Source organism: Chiloscyllium plagiosum, chromosome 2 (genome assembly GCF_004010195.1).
Source record: "Chiloscyllium plagiosum isolate BGI_BamShark_2017 chromosome 2, ASM401019v2, whole genome shotgun sequence".
Lineage (NCBI taxonomy): Eukaryota > Metazoa > Chordata > Chondrichthyes > Orectolobiformes > Hemiscylliidae > Chiloscyllium > Chiloscyllium plagiosum.
The window spans coordinates 66,405,434-66,423,675 of record NC_057711.1 but is presented as its reverse complement, the minus strand read 5'-3'; the positions used below and the strand labels follow the sequence as shown (position 1 = coordinate 66,423,675).

At 38.9% G+C, this 18,242-nt stretch overlaps 1 protein-coding gene across 1 annotated transcript in view; it reads left to right on the top strand.

The window, feature by feature from the left end:
• Window positions 1-18,242, top strand: part of dtwd2 (DTW domain containing 2) — a 110,027-nt gene that overhangs the window by 49,740 nt on the left and 42,045 nt on the right. The window contains exons 2-3 of the mRNA XM_043711426.1: window positions 5,146-5,236; window positions 8,681-8,775. Coding sequence (XP_043567361.1) covers window positions 5,146-5,236; window positions 8,681-8,775 — 186 coding nt within the window. The remainder of the gene's footprint in view (window positions 1-5,145; window positions 5,237-8,680; window positions 8,776-18,242) is intronic.

Genomic DNA, 18,242 nt, shown 5'->3' with positions numbered 1-18,242 from the left:
TCTGGCCTATCACCCTCACCTTAACCTCCTTCCACCTATCGCATTTCCAACGCCCCTCCCCCAAGTCCCTCCTCCCTATCTTTTATCTTAGCCTGCTGGGCACACTTTACTCATTCCTGAAGAAGGGCTCATGCCCGAAACGTCGATTCTCCTGCCCCTTGGATGCTGCCTGACCTGCTGCGCTTTTCTTATAAGCCTATCCCACTTGTCACTATAAAGCTATTAAAAATATGGAATCAGATATTATATCATTAGGATACCAGCCAAAACATCCTCATAGCTAGTTTTATGAAATTTTTCTTCACTGAATTTTTAATGATGTTTTTGTGCAGTATCCATGGGACTGTTGACAAATTTCCAGAAGTACATTGTGGAGTTGTTTTCCAAATCTAATTGTGGTTAGAAATCTGTTCCTGGTAAGCACTGTAATTTGAGGCAATTTAAAAAATATTGCATGTTATAATATATTCACTAAATTATCAATTTTCTGAAGTTATGTTCATACTGATGAATTAACCAGGCCCAGTGTTTTTTTTTTCACCAAGGTAATAATAATACAACTGACAATTGCTTTAGTAAAACTGTGTCAGGCAGGAACACTCTGCCAAGTGTGTTCTAAGTGAATTTATAGTCCATGTTTAGTCAGTTATGGAATGGTCTGGAACATACAGGATCAAATCATTTGAGTGAAATAAATTGATTGCAGACCTTGTTTGACCCTGTTGCAAAAGAAGTATTAGCAACTTACTAAACACTGTATTTTGCCTAAACAAACATTCCAATGATATTTTAAACTTCATCGTTTGTTGTTGGACATTGGCCGGTTGGCTTTTAGAGATTAAAAACTAAACCTTCATGATTTTTCCAAATATTTGTATTAAGGATTCAGGTTTCCAATATGGAAAATTATCTGTAATGGCTAATGTGAGGAACTAATAACTTGTCCAAAAGCACATTTTAATCTTGCTGAAGTTTTTGATTATATTACTCTCTGCAGGTGATCATTGGTTGAAATTCTTAAAGATAATGTGCAATCGTATAATTTGCAATTGGTTGTTAACCGTGAAGTTACATATCTGTGTGATAGATGTTAAATAGCTCTTGTCTTTATATAATTCCTATCATCTCTTAAAGCACTTCGCATAATGAATGACTTTGAGTGTAGTGACTGTTAAACAGGCATATCTGACAACATTTTTGTACCAGCAATGATTGTCAACCACTAATGAAACAGATGAATGAATGAATGACAGGTTCATCTGCTTCTGGCTAATCTTTTGGATACATTGAAAACTTATTTATGCTGATCATTTGGACTACAAGCCAGACTGACCACAATGTTGAAATTTCACTGCTATGTAATAACTGTTGATTTACAATAGTAGCAATAGCAACAATATAAATGTAAAACTGAATGGATTTTTCCATTATGTTCCACTGAATATTCATCAACAATTCACATAACTATCACGTATAGGTAAGAAAAAAATTCACAAAGTCGGAGAATAATTTTTAAAAATCCATATGTAGTTTCATAAGTGCTAACCATGTTCCTACGCTGTTTGTGTATTTTTACTACATTCTACAGATTATAAAAATACTTCATTGCTGAATGTGGTTTCTTTGGCTGGCACTTCGTGACCCAAAACTTTTTCTTTAAGATAGTGTAATAAAGAGATTTTTTTATCTTAACTGACAGACTTTTATTCTGTAATCTGAAGGATATAAATGTATTTTCTCTACTCACATGTGGAAGAGTAATTTTGGTCTTGTGTGAAAATTTTTGACCCCGGAGGAGTTGGCTTGTTTTCAAGGATTAGAAAGAATAAAAAACAAAATGCAGATTTAAATGCTGGGATATGTGGTTGCCACATTTGGCAAACAGTAACTACTGGAGAACTGCAAAGGTCAGTGCTTGGGCTCTGACTATGCATAATATATATCAACGGTTTGGATGAGAGAATCAAGTATACTTCCAAGTTTGTTGAGAAACAGAAATACATGGGATCATGAGTGGTGGGGAGAATGTAAAGAGGCTTTAAGATAATTCAATCAAGTTGAGCATGTGGTCAACTTTAGCAGATGCAGTATTGTGTGGTTACATGTAAACCTTTCTGCTTTAGTCGGTAAAACAGCATGGTTGTGTATTGTTCAAATTGAGATGGATTGGGCAATGTTGATGTGTCCTTGTACAGCAGTCAGTGGAGCAAGCACATAAGATTTAAGAAGCAGTTCAGAAAGCAACTGGTATGTCAGCTAAAGCTATATGTGACACTACTCAGACATCATCTAGTATACTGTGAACAGCTTTGGTCACCTATCAATGGAAATGCATACTGGCATTGGATCAGTCCAGAAAAGGTTCGTTAGATTGTTCGCAGGCGTGGAGGAGTTCACTTATGAGGAATGTTTGAATATGTTGGGCCCATACTCATTGGAGTTGAAAAGAATGGAATCAATCTTATTGAAACATAAGCTTACTAGAGGGCTTGACAGGGTAGTAGCAAAGAGATTGTTTCTGCTTAAGGGAGAGTCTAGGCTAGAAGGCTAATCTCAGAAAAAGGGGTGTCCCATTTAAGTCATGGATAAGCAAGAATTTCTTCCCTAAATCTTTAATGAAAGAATTGAGAATTATTGGAAAAGGCAAGAAATTGGAGTTGAGGATTATCAGATCAGTAATGGTATAATTGAATGGAAGAACAGGCTTGATGGTCATTCAAACTTTTAGTTGTTGCATCTTATGGCCTTCATTGCAAGAGAATATTTGAGGACAGGAACACTTATGTCTTCCTGCAGCTGGATGGGTACTGATGAGACTGCACCTGGAGTACGCTATGCAATTTTGGTTGTCTTATCTAAGTAAGAATATACATCACATAGGGGGAGAACAGTAAAGGTTCACCAGACTGATTTCTGGGATAGAAGGTCTGTTTTATGAGAAGCAATTGGGTAAAATAGACCTGTATTCATTGAAGTTTAGAAGAATGAGCGAGGATCTCATATATAAGATTCTGATAGGGTTGGACAGACTAGATGCAGGGATGATCCCTCTAGCTGGGGATTTTAGAACAAGTGGTCACAGTCTCAGAATACAGAGTAGAATGTTTAGGACTGAGATGAGGAATTTTTTTTTTTCACTCGAAGGGTGGTAAATTCGCTACCCCACTAGGCATTGGAGGCCCAGTCAGTATGTCTAAGAAGATGAGGCAAATTTATGAACAGTAAAGATGTCAAGAGAGAAGAGAGAGAGAGTATGATGTTGAGATAGAGGATTAACCATGATCATATTGAATGATGGAGCAGGTCTGCCTGTTGTCTTTCCATGATTAAAAACTGCCTACTTTCCATTTCATGCTTCATCCAAATATTAAAAACAACACGTAATTCAAAGTTTCAATTTAAAAAGAACAATTGATAATGGTTATTTCAACTTGTACTTATGCAACTTGTTTCTTTTTATTAGTACTGCCAAATTCTTATCTGTCAACATTACAGATTAGCTTTTGTTATTTTTGCTGAGGTCAGTAATTTTGTGTAATTCATTTGGACAAATTTCAAATGTTTTAGTCCATATTTTGGTTGATTTTTTTTAAAATTGGAAATTATGGGTGTAGCAATCTCTATATGAGCTCATGGGCATATATCCTTAACGATGCTACACTGAATAACGTTACATCTGTAATCAATGTCACCCCTCTGGATCAACTGCAATTTAAGTAACCTTTCTGCATATCACTTTATGATGCCTCCATCCCTCATGGTTTGTAATTTGACAATGTCCTTGGTCAGGTAATTCTGCAGACAGAATTAACTTAAAAAAATGTAAAGCAAGAGGTAATCAGAAGATGTCAGAGACCCAAATTGAGCATAATTATTTTAATATTCATTGAACATTAGCATGTTAACCTAATTTGAAATGCAACACAAAGTAGAAATAAATATGTTTCATTTTAATAATAGATCTCGGAAAAAAATTACTTACTAAGTAGACCATTCTTCCAAATATTGGTCATGTTAATGATTGAAAAAGCAGACAAGTATCTCTAACTCCTACTGGTATTTCTGTTCTTTGTTTCCATCCTTTTAACCATAAGTCAGATGTAAGTTTATATGCCTCGGTTCAGTAGTGTACTCTTGTCTCTGAGACAAAAGGTTTGAAGTTCTACTCCAAACACTTGAACACATCATCTCACCTGCCATTTCAGTAATGGAGTCACTGAGGGTGAGAGTGAAACCATCTTTCAGACTCACCATGAACTGAGACCCCTGCTCTTATGAGGATGCAATGGAACTAAATGGTGAAGATCAAATCAATTCTCCTGGTTTTGTAATCAAGATAATATATCAACGCTATTAAAAGTAGGTAGCATGATTACTTTGAAGTCTTATGTGTAAGTGACTGCTACATTTCCTACTTTATAATAGTGAGAACATTTAAAAGTATTTCATGAAGTGAAGTGCTTTGAGACCAATTGAGTAAGAGGTGCTGCGTAAATGTAAATGATTTATTTTTGCTAATTACATAGATAAAAATTGACCTCCTGTGGTATTAATCTTGCATATGCTTGTTTTAGAGTGTAGAACACATGTGATTCCAGTTGCTAGCCTGACTTATTCACTGGAGTACCTGAGTAGTGGCATCAAAGTTCTTTAACTAAAGGTGCAGTTACTTTGTTGTGATCGTGAACGTATTGACCCTTTAGGTTATCTTAAGGTTTGAGAAATAAGAGGAAATTCCCTTTTCTTTCCAGTGCATTTTCTTAAAAGTATATAAAGTCAGTTCTTCTGTAATGCGATGGCTGCATTATTGTGCAACCCTGCCTTATAGAAAAATCGCACTTTAGAAACAGCGCTTAAAGTGTTGGCGCTGTAATTATGTTACAGTCAACACATGTTTTAAAAATTCGCACTGTAAGAATAGCATCCCCACTTCTTCAATCATATTGCAGCAAATTCACGTTGACAAAACGCATGTTAAAACAGAGCAACCTGTATAAAACACAAAATTATCATTGAACAAGATGTGACATCTAAATGTGATTGTGCCCTCAAAAAGAAATAACTGTCATGTTTCTATGGCTAGCTGTTAGCAATATTTCTTCTTTCATATTATACACATTGACCAGCATTATTTTTTCATTGCAGCCGCCCTCAAAAGGTTTGCCTCTGCCCATTCCTTCCAGTGCATCCGCTGAATGTCTCCACGTGTCTGTATATAGTTCAGCATCCTGCAGAGGTGAGTAAGGTTATGGTGATGGGACATAAGTCAGCAGCCATCTAATAGGAGTAAGACCATCGGAAACTACAAAAGGAAACCAGAAAATATGAATCAACTGTGATTTTCACAAGTGCTTCTCAGCAGTTATGAAGAAACATGTAAGCTTGCAGTGGTTCTCCACCCATTTCCATTTGCACACACCCATCACAATAATATATCATTATCTCTACTGTTCTGAAACCTTCTGCAATGACCTTCAGTGTAATTTCCCTTCCCAGGCATTTGACACTGTTACTTGAGGCAAATGTCAGGGGATCTAATGTATTATGCTATATTAGAAGTGACTGGTTTGTCCAACCTTTACAAGAGCAGCGTGATTCAGTAATAGCAAAACATCCATCAGTTTTTTCTTTGTCAGGATAATTTGAGAAATATTAACTAAGAGCAGTCAGATGGTTGGATAAATTGTCTTGGGTTAAGTATGTGACTGAAAATTCAGCAGAAACCCATTTATGTTTGATGTTGGCCACACATCATTGAAGAAAAACTGCATTATCTGCACTGAGCTTTGGAGTGCTATTCTGCAGTAAAGTCGTCAATCCATCCCTCGCATCACTTTTTGTATGATGCACTTGGATGAAGTATGGGTAGCAACACCACTCCTGTAACATTGTCTTTCAAAACTCAATGTTTGTTGCTGCTTTATCAAATTTACTTGAAGGAACAGTCTAGAAACTTACTTGAAAGCTTCTGTCAATTCTGATTGTTGTAAAATAGCTAAAAGGAAAATAAATTACTTCACTAACTTGTAATATTTAGCACATTAATACAGTCCTCTCCTAAATGAAAAGCTATGAACATGAAAATATATCAATGTTTGTCAACTGTGCAAACAATTTTGCAGGTAGGTATAATCATGTTGTTAATTATCAACAGTGCCAATTGGGCATGAGTTCTTGATAGAGTTAGGCTGTGGACGATTGCATTATGATGGAGATTTCTTCACCTGGAGAAGGAAAATTGATTGTATTAAGTCGTAGGTGTTTATTTTGGAAGGTAATTGCAGAGCAGTCTGGGTGCAGATCGCGGAACAAATTTATGTTCTGCTATGTTCTGCCTCGATAAATTAAATAGCACAGGTGTAGGAGATTTTGTGGAAGGAAATAATTCTCATTTGTATGAAAGGATAGTGCACAGAATGTGAAGAGAAAGGAAGAATTTTCTCAGTGAGTAAAATTGTATTTACTTGACTAAATTAATTTATCAAGTAGAATGAACAAGCTACGATTACAAGTCTGAGAGACATTCTTCACTGCCAGGTTAATTGAATATCTGATTAAAAACTATTGTTTTTAAATTTGTTATAGTAACAGTGAGGTTCATGATTAGCTCATATACAGATTAACATTTTTTTAAATTGAAAATTGCTGCTCAAATACAAGCATGTTGGTGCTGTAACCAGCTATAATCAACAAGCATGATGGAATATGATTTCATTCTTTATTATTTATGTCCTTGTTAAAAAGAGAACTTAAGTGTTGTGGAAATATTACAGATTATTAATATTATTTAATTATTTTCCTATTTAACTACCTCCCACCTCCACCAGCCTACCAATAAATCCAGGAAGAGTAAGTTTCCTTGATCATCACTGGGAACAGATTTGTTCAGTCAAATGTCTTGGAATTTGGAAGATGGCAGATTAGGATGAAATCTAAATTTAACTGAATTTTATTTGGTCTCAATTCCAGAAGTTGTCATGACAGCACTTTGGTGGAATTTTATCAAAGAAGCAGCCAATTAAGGGATTACTCCTGTAGGTATTCTGTGGGCAGGCTCTGGAATCAGGAATACCAAGAGGAAGGCCGAAGGCTCTGTTTGGTTTGTAGCCTCACTGGGAAAAGTAGGAGATTCCATTGTGTTGGAGAGTCCCCTGAGAAGAATTTGTCACAATCCCTGTGGAGACCAATTTACTTTTGAAAAAGGGAGTAAATAGCTCAACAAGGTTTCACACTTTAAGACTTTTACTGTAACAAACTCACTAAAATCAACATCATCTAAACATTGACTAGTTGGTAACTAATACACAAACTGCAGGAATGATATCCCCATTAACTTTAACGTAATCAAAAAAAACAATTGTTGCATTTCCACAATACACTACACCTCAAGACAGGATGATTGACTTTACAAAAAGCTATCCAAACTTGCGTGCAGCTTTCAACAGACTTATTTTTCCCAATTTTCCTGAGTTATAATGTCTGGAGTCCATCTAATGTGTTCTGAGAATTCTGAGCTGTTTTTAAATGCAAGGTCCTCTCTGGCGACTCCATCTCTTGTCCATGACAAATCTTCCAGCGTCCTTAAATCTCTATAATTCCCATGTCTTCAGTCAGAGAATGAGCTGCTACCTGGTGGCTAAAAGAAAATAGTTTTTTTCTCAGCAGCTGCTGTTCTGTTGTCTTTTTCTTTGGGCCTGTCTGTCTATGTGTATGTGTTTCTTTCTTTTTCTGCTTTTCTCTCTTTTTCTCTATATTTGTCTTTCTCTCTGCCTCTCTCCCTCCTTGTCTTTCTCTTTGTCTGTCTCGCTCTCGCGCTCTCTGCCCCTCTCACTTTCTCAATGTCTGTCTGTCCAGGATCTCCACATCAATAAATTTGTTTGTTTGCTGACAGCTGTCCTTTTGTGTGTGTCTAGGTTTGAAAGCTGCTTCTGTGCTCTCAATGGGACTTGGCTTGGTCCCTGGTCCCAATGACATCTAGCTCACTTCAGCTAATTGTCGACGCAACTCTCTCCTTTATTCTACTTTACATTGAAACATAGAGACATTTTAAAGCATAACTGTCTGAGAAAACTCACATTCATGTCGGTGTAAACCTGGATTAAAATGTATTATGGTCACATCATTTTTGCTTAAGGAGAGTACCTTCATATAGGATGGTCTGTGGCTGTGGCCCTTTAGTGCCCAGCAGATCTGTGTTGGACTGCATCGCTGAGTGTAGCTCTGGCCTCCCTGGTCTACTACTCAGAGGCTTTCGCTATTCCATGTGATGGCTACAGTCACACTGGGGAGGACCTGTCAGTAAAATCCAGGTGGGATGTTAAATGGTACCCCCAATTGGTTCTTTAATTAGCCTAACTGTCTATGCAGTACAGCTAGCAGGTGCTGCTGACCCAGCAGAAGCTACCCTCCTGAAAAAACACCAAATGCAAAACTGTGCCATGCTGGCCAGAAGCAAGAAATTGTTGACACAACGCCTCCAAATCCATTCCCATCTCACTTTGAGAATTTTCTACTACGCGCTCAAATCTTCTGTGATCACTTATATTTCACAATCAGAAGGTTAAAACATAAGCTGCAACAGTCTCATTATTTGAGAACAGATTTGTGTTAACTAAACTGAGACTTTTTCCGATGTAATGGTTTAAAACTCTGAATACTCTATATATTTGTCTTAAATCAGGGGAGTCGAGTACTGCGAACTGTGCCTCTGCTAGCTGCCTGCCTTCCAGCTGACAAATGCAAGGTTTTTGTTGGTCGGCGTTTTAGTGAGGACAGGTAACGATCTGTACTATTTCATAATTGTATATCTGAAGGGTTCTGTTTGCTGAAAATTGCTTTTGGACATCCTTTAGTTCAGAAAAGATCTGCCAGGATATTGCTGGGAATGAAGGGTTTAAGTTATAAAAATAGGCTGGATAGGCTGAGACTTGTTTTTGCTGGAGCATAGGAGATTGGGGGTTCACCTTATTGAGGTTTATATAATCGTGAGGGGCATGTATAAGGTGATGACCAAAGGTCTTTTTCCTCAGATAGGGGAGTTCAAATTAGGGGGCATATTTTTAAGGTAAGAGGAGAAAAATTTTAATAAGATATAGGCAACGTTTTTACAGGGGAAGTGGTTAGCGTGTGGAATGAGTGGATGTAGGTACAGTTACAACATGTAAAAGATGTTTGGATAAGTACATGAACAAGAAAGGTTTGGAGTGATATGGGTTTTTCTGAACCCTCTCCTGTTTAATAAAATCCTTTCTATAATGGGGGGACCAGAACTGCACACAGTACTCCAAAAGTGGCATTACCAATGTCCTATACAACCTATGATATTTGGACAAGTACATGAATAGGAAAGCTTTAGAGGGTTTTGGGCCAAATACAGATAAATTTATCCTGTTCTTTTTCTGGGCAGTATACACCCGAAAATGTTTTTCATGCTGTTGAGCCAATGTCAGTGATGTAGCTCTACTTTACTAACTTGGCTTAATGATTAACTTTATTTAATACACAGATCCTGTGACTCTGCAAGGGCCCAAATGTATTATTACTGTCTCCAGTGCTCATAGCTACTCTTAATGCCCTGTTGGCTGGATGTTGCCTAACCCCAGTATACATTACTGCTGTTTTTGCCATTTAACCCTGAGGAATATTCTATGGTTGCTAGTTTCTGTGAAGGATCACCATTTTTCTAGGAATTGTCAGGGAGTTTGCAAATGTTCTGCAGAAATCTAATGAAGCAATTTGAAAAATGCTTGATACTTGGGTCTTTTACATGTTTGTGAAGTTTCTGACTGACAAATTAACTCCACTTTCCAAATTTATTTGACTAACATTCATTCAATTGAAGTTGTTCAAAATTAAATTACATAGCAGTGTTGGTCAACGTAAAAAAATTTGAACGCATACACTACTTCAGTAAATAAAACAGAGGAACTAGTACTGTTTCCAGTTAAATTTGATCTAGCCTATGAAGCTATAAAGCAGCATTGTATTTTTCTAACGAACCACAATATATTAATGATTCAGTTGCAATGAGAATTCTTAAATTATGATCTCCTGATACTGGATATTAATCATGCAGAAAATCTCTGACTAATTTCTTCTGGAACTCAACATAAGCAAAATTTAAGTCATCAGGAACTGAGAGAAAACTCTTGTACTGATTGGAGTCATACCTAGCATTAAAGAAGATCATTCTGGCTGTTGAAGGCTAATCACCACAACCCCAAGACATCACTGCTGCATTTGTCAGGCTTAACATAATACAATTGACTCCATAGGATGTCACAAAACAGCTGACAGTACTGACTACTGTGAATCAGTGTGCTCAGCCCAAACATCTTCAGCTGCTTGATCAGTTATCTATCCTCTAACATAAAAAAGAAGAAATTGTCACTCAAAGGGATCAAAATTAATAAGGAAGAAGTCTTGAAGAGGTTATTGGCTCTTAGTTAACAAGGCAAGTTGTTAGTGTATGGAATGCAGGTAGAATAAATATGGTAGAAGCAGGTTCAACTGAGGCATTGAAGAGAGCATTGGATGGTCTTTGAATATTAGTGGTGTACAGGGATATCTGGAAGGGGCAAGAGATTGGTACTAGATCTCAGTTCAGGCACGCTGGGCCAAATGTCCTCCTTATGCACCATAATAATTCTGAGATCCTGTGATGAGGTCAGAAGTGAAAATGCTCACTAATTGCACAACCACTCCTCTGGTACTTAAGCAGTCTCTGCTGCATATAGCGAGACCTGAAACAACATTCAGGCATTTAACATTAATAAGTAGCAAATGATATTCATCTCCAAAAGTGCCAGGTAATGGCCATCTTCAACAAGAAAGAAATTAATCTCTTCTTGACATTCAATGCATTACCATTACTGAATTTCCCAATCAGCATCCTAGGTTTATCATTATCCAGAAACTTTACTAGAGTAGCATTATTAATACAGTGATTCAATGAGCAGGTCAAAGGCAGAGAATTCTGTGATGAGTACATCCTTAAAGCCTGTCCAATGCCTCAACATTCCAACAACTACTCATCACAAGTCAGTAGTGTGATGGAATGCCTGGCTGTGTGCAGTTCCAACAACTCTCAAGACACTCTACAGCATCCAAGACATCCATTCATCTATCGTCATAAACATTCACTCCTTCTACTGCAAGATGCACAATGGCTGCTGTGTATACTGTCTATGGACTGTACTGCAGCAACTCACCAAGCCTCTCCCCCACTGTCATCCAAACTTGTGGCCTTTACCATCTTGAAGATCAGGGGCATTTGATACATGGGAACACCAACCCCTGGAAACTCCCCTCCAGATCATGTACTATTCTAGCTTAGAAAAGATATGTTGTTACTACAGTCGCCAAACTGAAACCTTGTGACTCCCTCCAACAGCACTGAATATACCTCTATCTCCCTGATTGCAGTAGTTCAAGCAAGTAACACTAACAACTAACACCACCTCAAGGACAATTTAGTTTAGGCAAGAAATATTGCCATTGCCAATCCTGCTTGCACACAAGGATTTTTTTGTTTTAAAAATATTATAATTATCTAATATAAATGTTTACTGTGATTTGACCAATCTTTCATCATTCCAGATCCGATTGTAATGTGGACCATATGTTTTTAAACAAACAAGGATGAGAAATTTATTGTTAAACAGATCCTTATTTGGCTTTTGTTGAAAGCTTTTGTTATCCTGTGAGTCCAACAATCATTCTGTCAGTTTGTAGTTAAATATATTGTACTAACGTGTAGAAAAGGTAAAAATAAAAAACTGGAATTGAAGTAGCTGTATTCATTGGAGCTTGCCTAATGCCAGTAGGAAAAAAGAGAACACCATTACTGGTAGATGAGAATAAGAATCTAAACCAAAACAGCTAAAAGATAGGAATAGAAAGTCTATGACAAACAATGTTAAAGTGAAACTTACAATTTAAATGAATATGTTGTCATTATTGTATTAAGTACATTAAAGGGAAACAATGATAACTGAGTATACTTTTAATGGCTCTGGTAATTGATGTTCATAGCTATCATCCTGTTGAGACTTTATTCTTTTTTGCTGGTTGAGGAATAGCATATGGCATTATGTTCAAATCTAGACCTGTTAGAATGAGCTATGATAGACAAATGTGTGCAAGTCGTCTTAACTTAAAATCAAATGGAGAGACAAAAAGACACTTCCAGATGATTCTTATTCACTGCTTTTTAGAAGGGTGAAACTTGAAGAGCTGCTGTAGGTCAGTCAGACATCACATTGTGCACAAGTCACTGTGACCACAGTTCCAAATTTGGTGACATTTCTTTTCAACAAATTTTTATTTCAGAACTCCTGAACAGCGACAGTTTTCCCACTTTCACACCTTTCCTGGTAAATACCAAAAAAACGTTTGTAACCAAGAATATTTATTAAAATGTAATATGTGTTCAAGGTTGTCATGGTTTTTATTCGCCAGTGTTTGAAATGCTTTTCATAAATCCATGACTCTGTACAGTGTGGAAACAGACCCATTGGTCAAACTTGTCCATGCTGAACCAGATATCCCAACCCAATCTAGTCCCAACTGCCAGCACCTGGCCCATATCCCTCCAGAGCCTTCCTATTCATATACTCATACTCATCCAGATGTCTTTTAAATGTTGCAATTGTGTCAGCCTCCACCACTTCCTCTAGCAACTCATTCCATACACGTACCACCCTCTAAGTGAAAAAGTTGCCTCTTAGATCTCTTTTATATCTTTCTCCTCTCACCCTAAACCTATGCCCTCTAGTTCTGGACTCTCCCACACCATAGAAAAGACTTTGTCTATTTATCCTATCCATGCCCCTCATGATTTTATAAACCTCTATAAGGTCACTCCATCAGCCTCCGACGCTCCAGGGAAAACAGCCCCAGCCTATTCAACATCTCCCTATAGTTCAAATCTTCCAACCCTGGCAACATCCTTGTAAGTCTTTTCTGAACCCTTTCAACTCTTACACAGGAAGGAGACCAGAATTGCATGCAATATTCCAACAGTGGCCTAACCAATGTCCTGCATAGCTGCAACATGACCTGCCAACTCCTGTACTCAATACTCTGACCAATAAAGAAAAGCATACCAAAAGCCGCCTTCACTATCCTATCTACCTGTGACTCCACTTTCAAGGGTCTATGAACCTGCACTCCTAGGTCTCTTTGTTCAGCAACACTCCCGACAACCTAAGCATTAAGTGCATAAGTCCTGCTCTGATTTGCATTTCCAAAATGCAGCACCTTGTATTTAGCTAAGTTAAACTCCATCTGTCACTCCTCAGCCTATTGGCCCATCTGATCAAGATTCTGTTGAACTCTGAGATAACCTTCACTGTCCACTACGGATCTAATTTTGGTGTCATCTGCAAACTTACTAACTATACCGCCTATGTTCACAAAACGTTTATATAAACGATGAAAAGCAATGGACCCAGCAAAAGCTGGAGGCCTCTGACCAGCAGTGTGCCACCATTCCTTGTGACACTCCACTGGTCAGAGGCCTCTAGTCTGAAAAGCAATCCTCTGCCACCACCCTCTGTCTTCTACCTTTGAGCCAGTTCTGTATCCAAGTGGCTAGTTCTCCCTGTATTCCGAGAGATCTAATCTTGCTAACCAGCCTCCCATGGGGAATCTTGTCAAATGCCTTACTGAAGTCTAGATCACGTCTACTACTCTGCCCTCATCAATCCTCTTTGTTACTTCTTCAAAAAATTCAATCAAGTTTGTGAAACAAGCTTGTGTTAATGTGAAAACTCTAATTGTTCTGTTTTCTCATAGACTGAAGACTGGCTTTTGTTCAGTTCTGACAAAAAAAAATTAAAGGGAACATATTAATGGTAATCACTATCCAACTTAAGAGTTGCTGTTTTAGGACAAGTCAAAGCTGTTCAGTTGGGGTTTTGGCCTATTAAATCTGTGGGATCAATTCATAACACCAAAGTCATCAAATATTTTAATGTGTACTTGTTTTGCCAGCTTCTCCAAGTGAAGGTCTCTCACAACTAGCTACAAGCCCAAATGTAAAGCTGTCAACAGTTGCTGATCCCAGTTGCCCACTTTTAATGGTGTTGTCTTATTCAACATGGCAAAACTGCTGCTCAAATGAAAGCTGGCTTTGACAGCAACACTGCTGATCCATGTAGCATTACAGTCAGCTATTTTTATTGGTTTGGCATTTCATGCATCTCATTTATTAAAAGTATTTCTCAATTCCTGATGTGTACAGTGAAAATTACAAGCAGTGGAAAGATAACTTAGTAAATTTCTGATAAATGAATTTATACCAGTTATTTGGAAAAGAATCTGGTAAATAATGCTGCAAGAATATTTCAATAAACACAACTGACTGTAACTTATTATACCATACAAAGTAAGTTATGCTTTGAATAAGCATTGTGATTCAAATAAAAACAGAAATATCTGCCACATGGTGTGATCAATTGAACAGCATTACTTGATGTAATATTTAATGAAACCATTTGTAGATAAATACCTGCCCTGCCCTATGTGCCCCTCTTGTTAATGCTAGCCTAATGCTACTATTCACCAAAGTTGGAGGAACTCACTACTACTCAGAAATCAGCATCCCTTTCACCATCGCCGTATTTAAAAGGCTGTTGCTCAGCTGGACAAGTTCCATCAGTCTGGAACTGCCATGCACCTTTCTCTACATTTACCTGAGAAATGATAGAATTAGGCACCTAGAGGTACAGTTGTGTGGTGTGTAGGGGAGGACTGCCCTTTCCTCCAAGACTGGTTAGGGAAGCCATGACACCAGACCCTGCCGGCCTGGTCCAAGATTGACGCCCAGATCAATGCAATCTCAGCCATCTGGAGGAATATCGAGCAGTGTACGGAAAATACCAATGACCACCTCACATTCAACAGATAAATGCCACTATCTGGTCTCTGCTATGTCTTCTGGTGCATCCACTTCCCAGCAAGGATCATGCTCAACCACACTCTTTATCGCATGCAAAACTTTCCCTCACTTGCTCTCCTCACTCCAACACCTCTATACTATTAACCTTGCATGTCCTCTGCACTGTCTACTCAGGACAATTCTGCACTTTTGCTCCACTTGGGCCAGTACTAATAGCTGTGCCAACCACTTCTTTTTTAATATCTTTACTAATTTCCTTTCTCTTATTCCAGGAGGAAACAACCCACAATAGGGCAGAAGGAGTCAACACAGACGCCTGGTGACCTGGCATTTGATTCCTCGCTCCTTAGATAAACCTGACCCTGACACCCCAAGTAGCTAACTGACTGTGTCCAAGTTGCTGGACTGTTTTATGGGCTGCCCCTGACTTGACTGAGGCCTGCTAACAATCACATAAGGTTTTCTGGCTTTGTGTCTGTACTAGTCAACAAGGCAAGACAGAATTAATCTGAAGAGAAAGTGAGCACTGCAGATGCTGAAGATCAGAGTCGAGAATGTGATGCTGGAAAAAAGCACAGCAGGTCAGGCAGCATCCAAGGAACAGGACAATCGACGTTTCGGCAAGGGCCCTTCATCAGGAATGAAGCTTGAGAGCCAATGGGGTGGGGCTGGGGGGAAGGTCACTGTGAGAGTGTGATAGGGAGATGGAGGTGGGAATAATGGTGATAGATTGGAGAGGAGGGTGGATCGGATAGGTGGGAAGCAAGATGGACAGGTAGGACAGGTCGTGAGGGCGGTGCCAAGTTGGAAGATTGGAACTGGGATAAGGTGGGGGAAATGGGGAAACTAGAAACTAGTGAAGTCCACATTTATGCTGTGTGTTTGAAAGGTCCCAAAGCAGAAGATGAGGCATTCTTCCTCCAGGTGTCCTATAGTTAGGGTGTGGCGATGGAGGAGGCCCAGGATCTGCAAGTAGAGCGCTTCAGAGAACATCTCTGGGACACCCGTACCAACCAACACCCACCGCCCTGTGGCCGAACACTTTAACTCCCCCCCCACTCTGCCAAGGACATACAGGCCCTGGGCCTCCTCTATCGCCACACCCTAACCACATGACACCTGGCATGCCCTTTCCTACCTGTCCATCTTCCTTCCCACCTATCCACTCCACCCTCCTCTCCAACCTATCACCATCACTCCCCCACCTACATCTACCTATCTCACTCTGATCCTCCCATTTATCTCTCCACCCCCTCGGTTCACTAGCCTCATTCCTGATGAAGGGTTCCTACCCAAAACGTCAATTCTCCTGCTCCTCGGATGCTGCCTGACTTGCTGTGCTTTTCCAGCACCACACTCTCGACTCAGAATTAATCTGAAAGACTGACAATTCTGGCTGAGGGGGAAAGTTGCAAAACGTCAAGGCAAGGCAAGGATTCTGCAAGCATCCAGGTAAGTTCAAAGTCAGTGAACCTTAAAGAGGGCAAACGAACTGTCCAGGTAGCCTGCTTCAATCCATCATCTAAATGCTTGCCCCTACACAGCAGTATTGCAATAATAATTGCCAATGCAACCCAAGAGGCAGCTTTAAAGAGCAGAATCATACTATAAATGGATCAGAGATGTGCCATGGCGCAGAGAAGTTAGCAAGTTCCATGGGTATGTGGTACACGCCCATGGTGGCTGCATGTTAATGAGATAAATCTGCAGTTAATTAGGGTGGCAAAAGTAATAATCCCCTTTAATAGTCATCTCGCCACTGCCTAGCAAAAATCTCATCTGGAGTCTGGAACTCTGTTGAAAAATACTAACAGAGGCTCCTGATTTCAGAATAGGCCATGCTGGACTTTTCAAGCAACATGGCTAAAGTCCCCTCACCTGACTTGATAGCTCAGATTTCTCACCGTAGCCCATGTCTTTCTGACCTCTATAACATTCTGTCTCTGTTTGTCTTATGGAGTATTTCACAACTTTACCAGGAAACCTTGCATGGTGTTTCTCGAACTGTTCATTTTTCAATTATTTGTAAACAGTGACACCACCCTAAGTTTCATTATAAATTCACCATTTCAACTTTGTTGATACATTTCTTTGATCCATTAGTTACATCGGATGAGAAAACCTGCTAGGCCTTGTAGCCAAAAGTTTGATGCAACTTGCACTTAGACTATTTCTCAATACCACCAGTTACAGAGACTCAATCAAATTCCGATCTCAGCTTTTAAATTCTTACTTAACTGACACATTACTCTTTTTTTGACTTTGGACTTTGGACTGTTGAAAATGGTTTGTACGATTTCTGAGTCTGATGGTGTGAACAGTTTACAGTTCTGATTGGTCAAAACTTTGTTTGTTCTAACAATTTGAAGGTTTCTATATAAATACTTCTAGCGTGAAAGTTTCGCAAAGTAGAAACCACCTCTGCTGAGGTTATGGTTTCCCTAAATGTAGTTGATTCCCCGATGAGTAGAGCTTGTTCTATGCTCTGAATTGAACTCAGAGCTACATTGTAGGCCATTCAGCCCCTCAAGCCTGGTCTGTCATTCAATAAGATCATGGCTGATTTGTGATCTAACTCCGTATGCATGCCTTGGGCCCATATCCCTTGATACCATTGCTTAATAAAAAGTTGTCTGTCTCAGATTTAAATTTAACAATTGATATGACATCAACCGTTGTTTGAGGAAGAGAGTTCCAAACCTTCACTACACTTTCCTTGGAGAAACACTTTCTAACATCTCTCCTGAATGGCCTGGCCCTAATCTTTAGACTTATACCCTTTGTTCTAGAATCTTCAACCAGTGGAAATAGTTTATCTTTACCCTGTCTCTCCCTGTCATGTCCTGAAGACTCAGCCTTCTAAATTCTAGAGAACAAAGGCTAATTTGTCTAAAATCTCCTCATAACCCTTGAAGTCCAGGTATCATCCTTGTAAACCTGTGCTGATCTCCCTTCAGGGCCAAAATATCCTTTCTCAGGTATGGTGCCCAGATCTGCTCACAGTACTCTAAGTCGGGCTTAACTGTATTACTGTAATATAACATCTGCATCCCTATGCCCTAACCCTTTAGATATGAGGGCCAGCATTGATTATTTTCTGCATTTGTTTGTGACATTTCAAAGAGCTATGCACCTAAACCCCCAAATTTCATTTAGCATCCTCTTCTTTAAAAGAAAATCGTGATCTATCCTTTCTAGGTCCAAAATGGATGACCTCACACTTGTTTACCTTAAAATCCACCTGCTACAGCTTTGCCCATTCACCTCATCTGTTGGTATCCTATTGTAATTTTATGATGTTGTCAACATTGCCTACGTTGTTGCCCAATTTGGTGCTGTC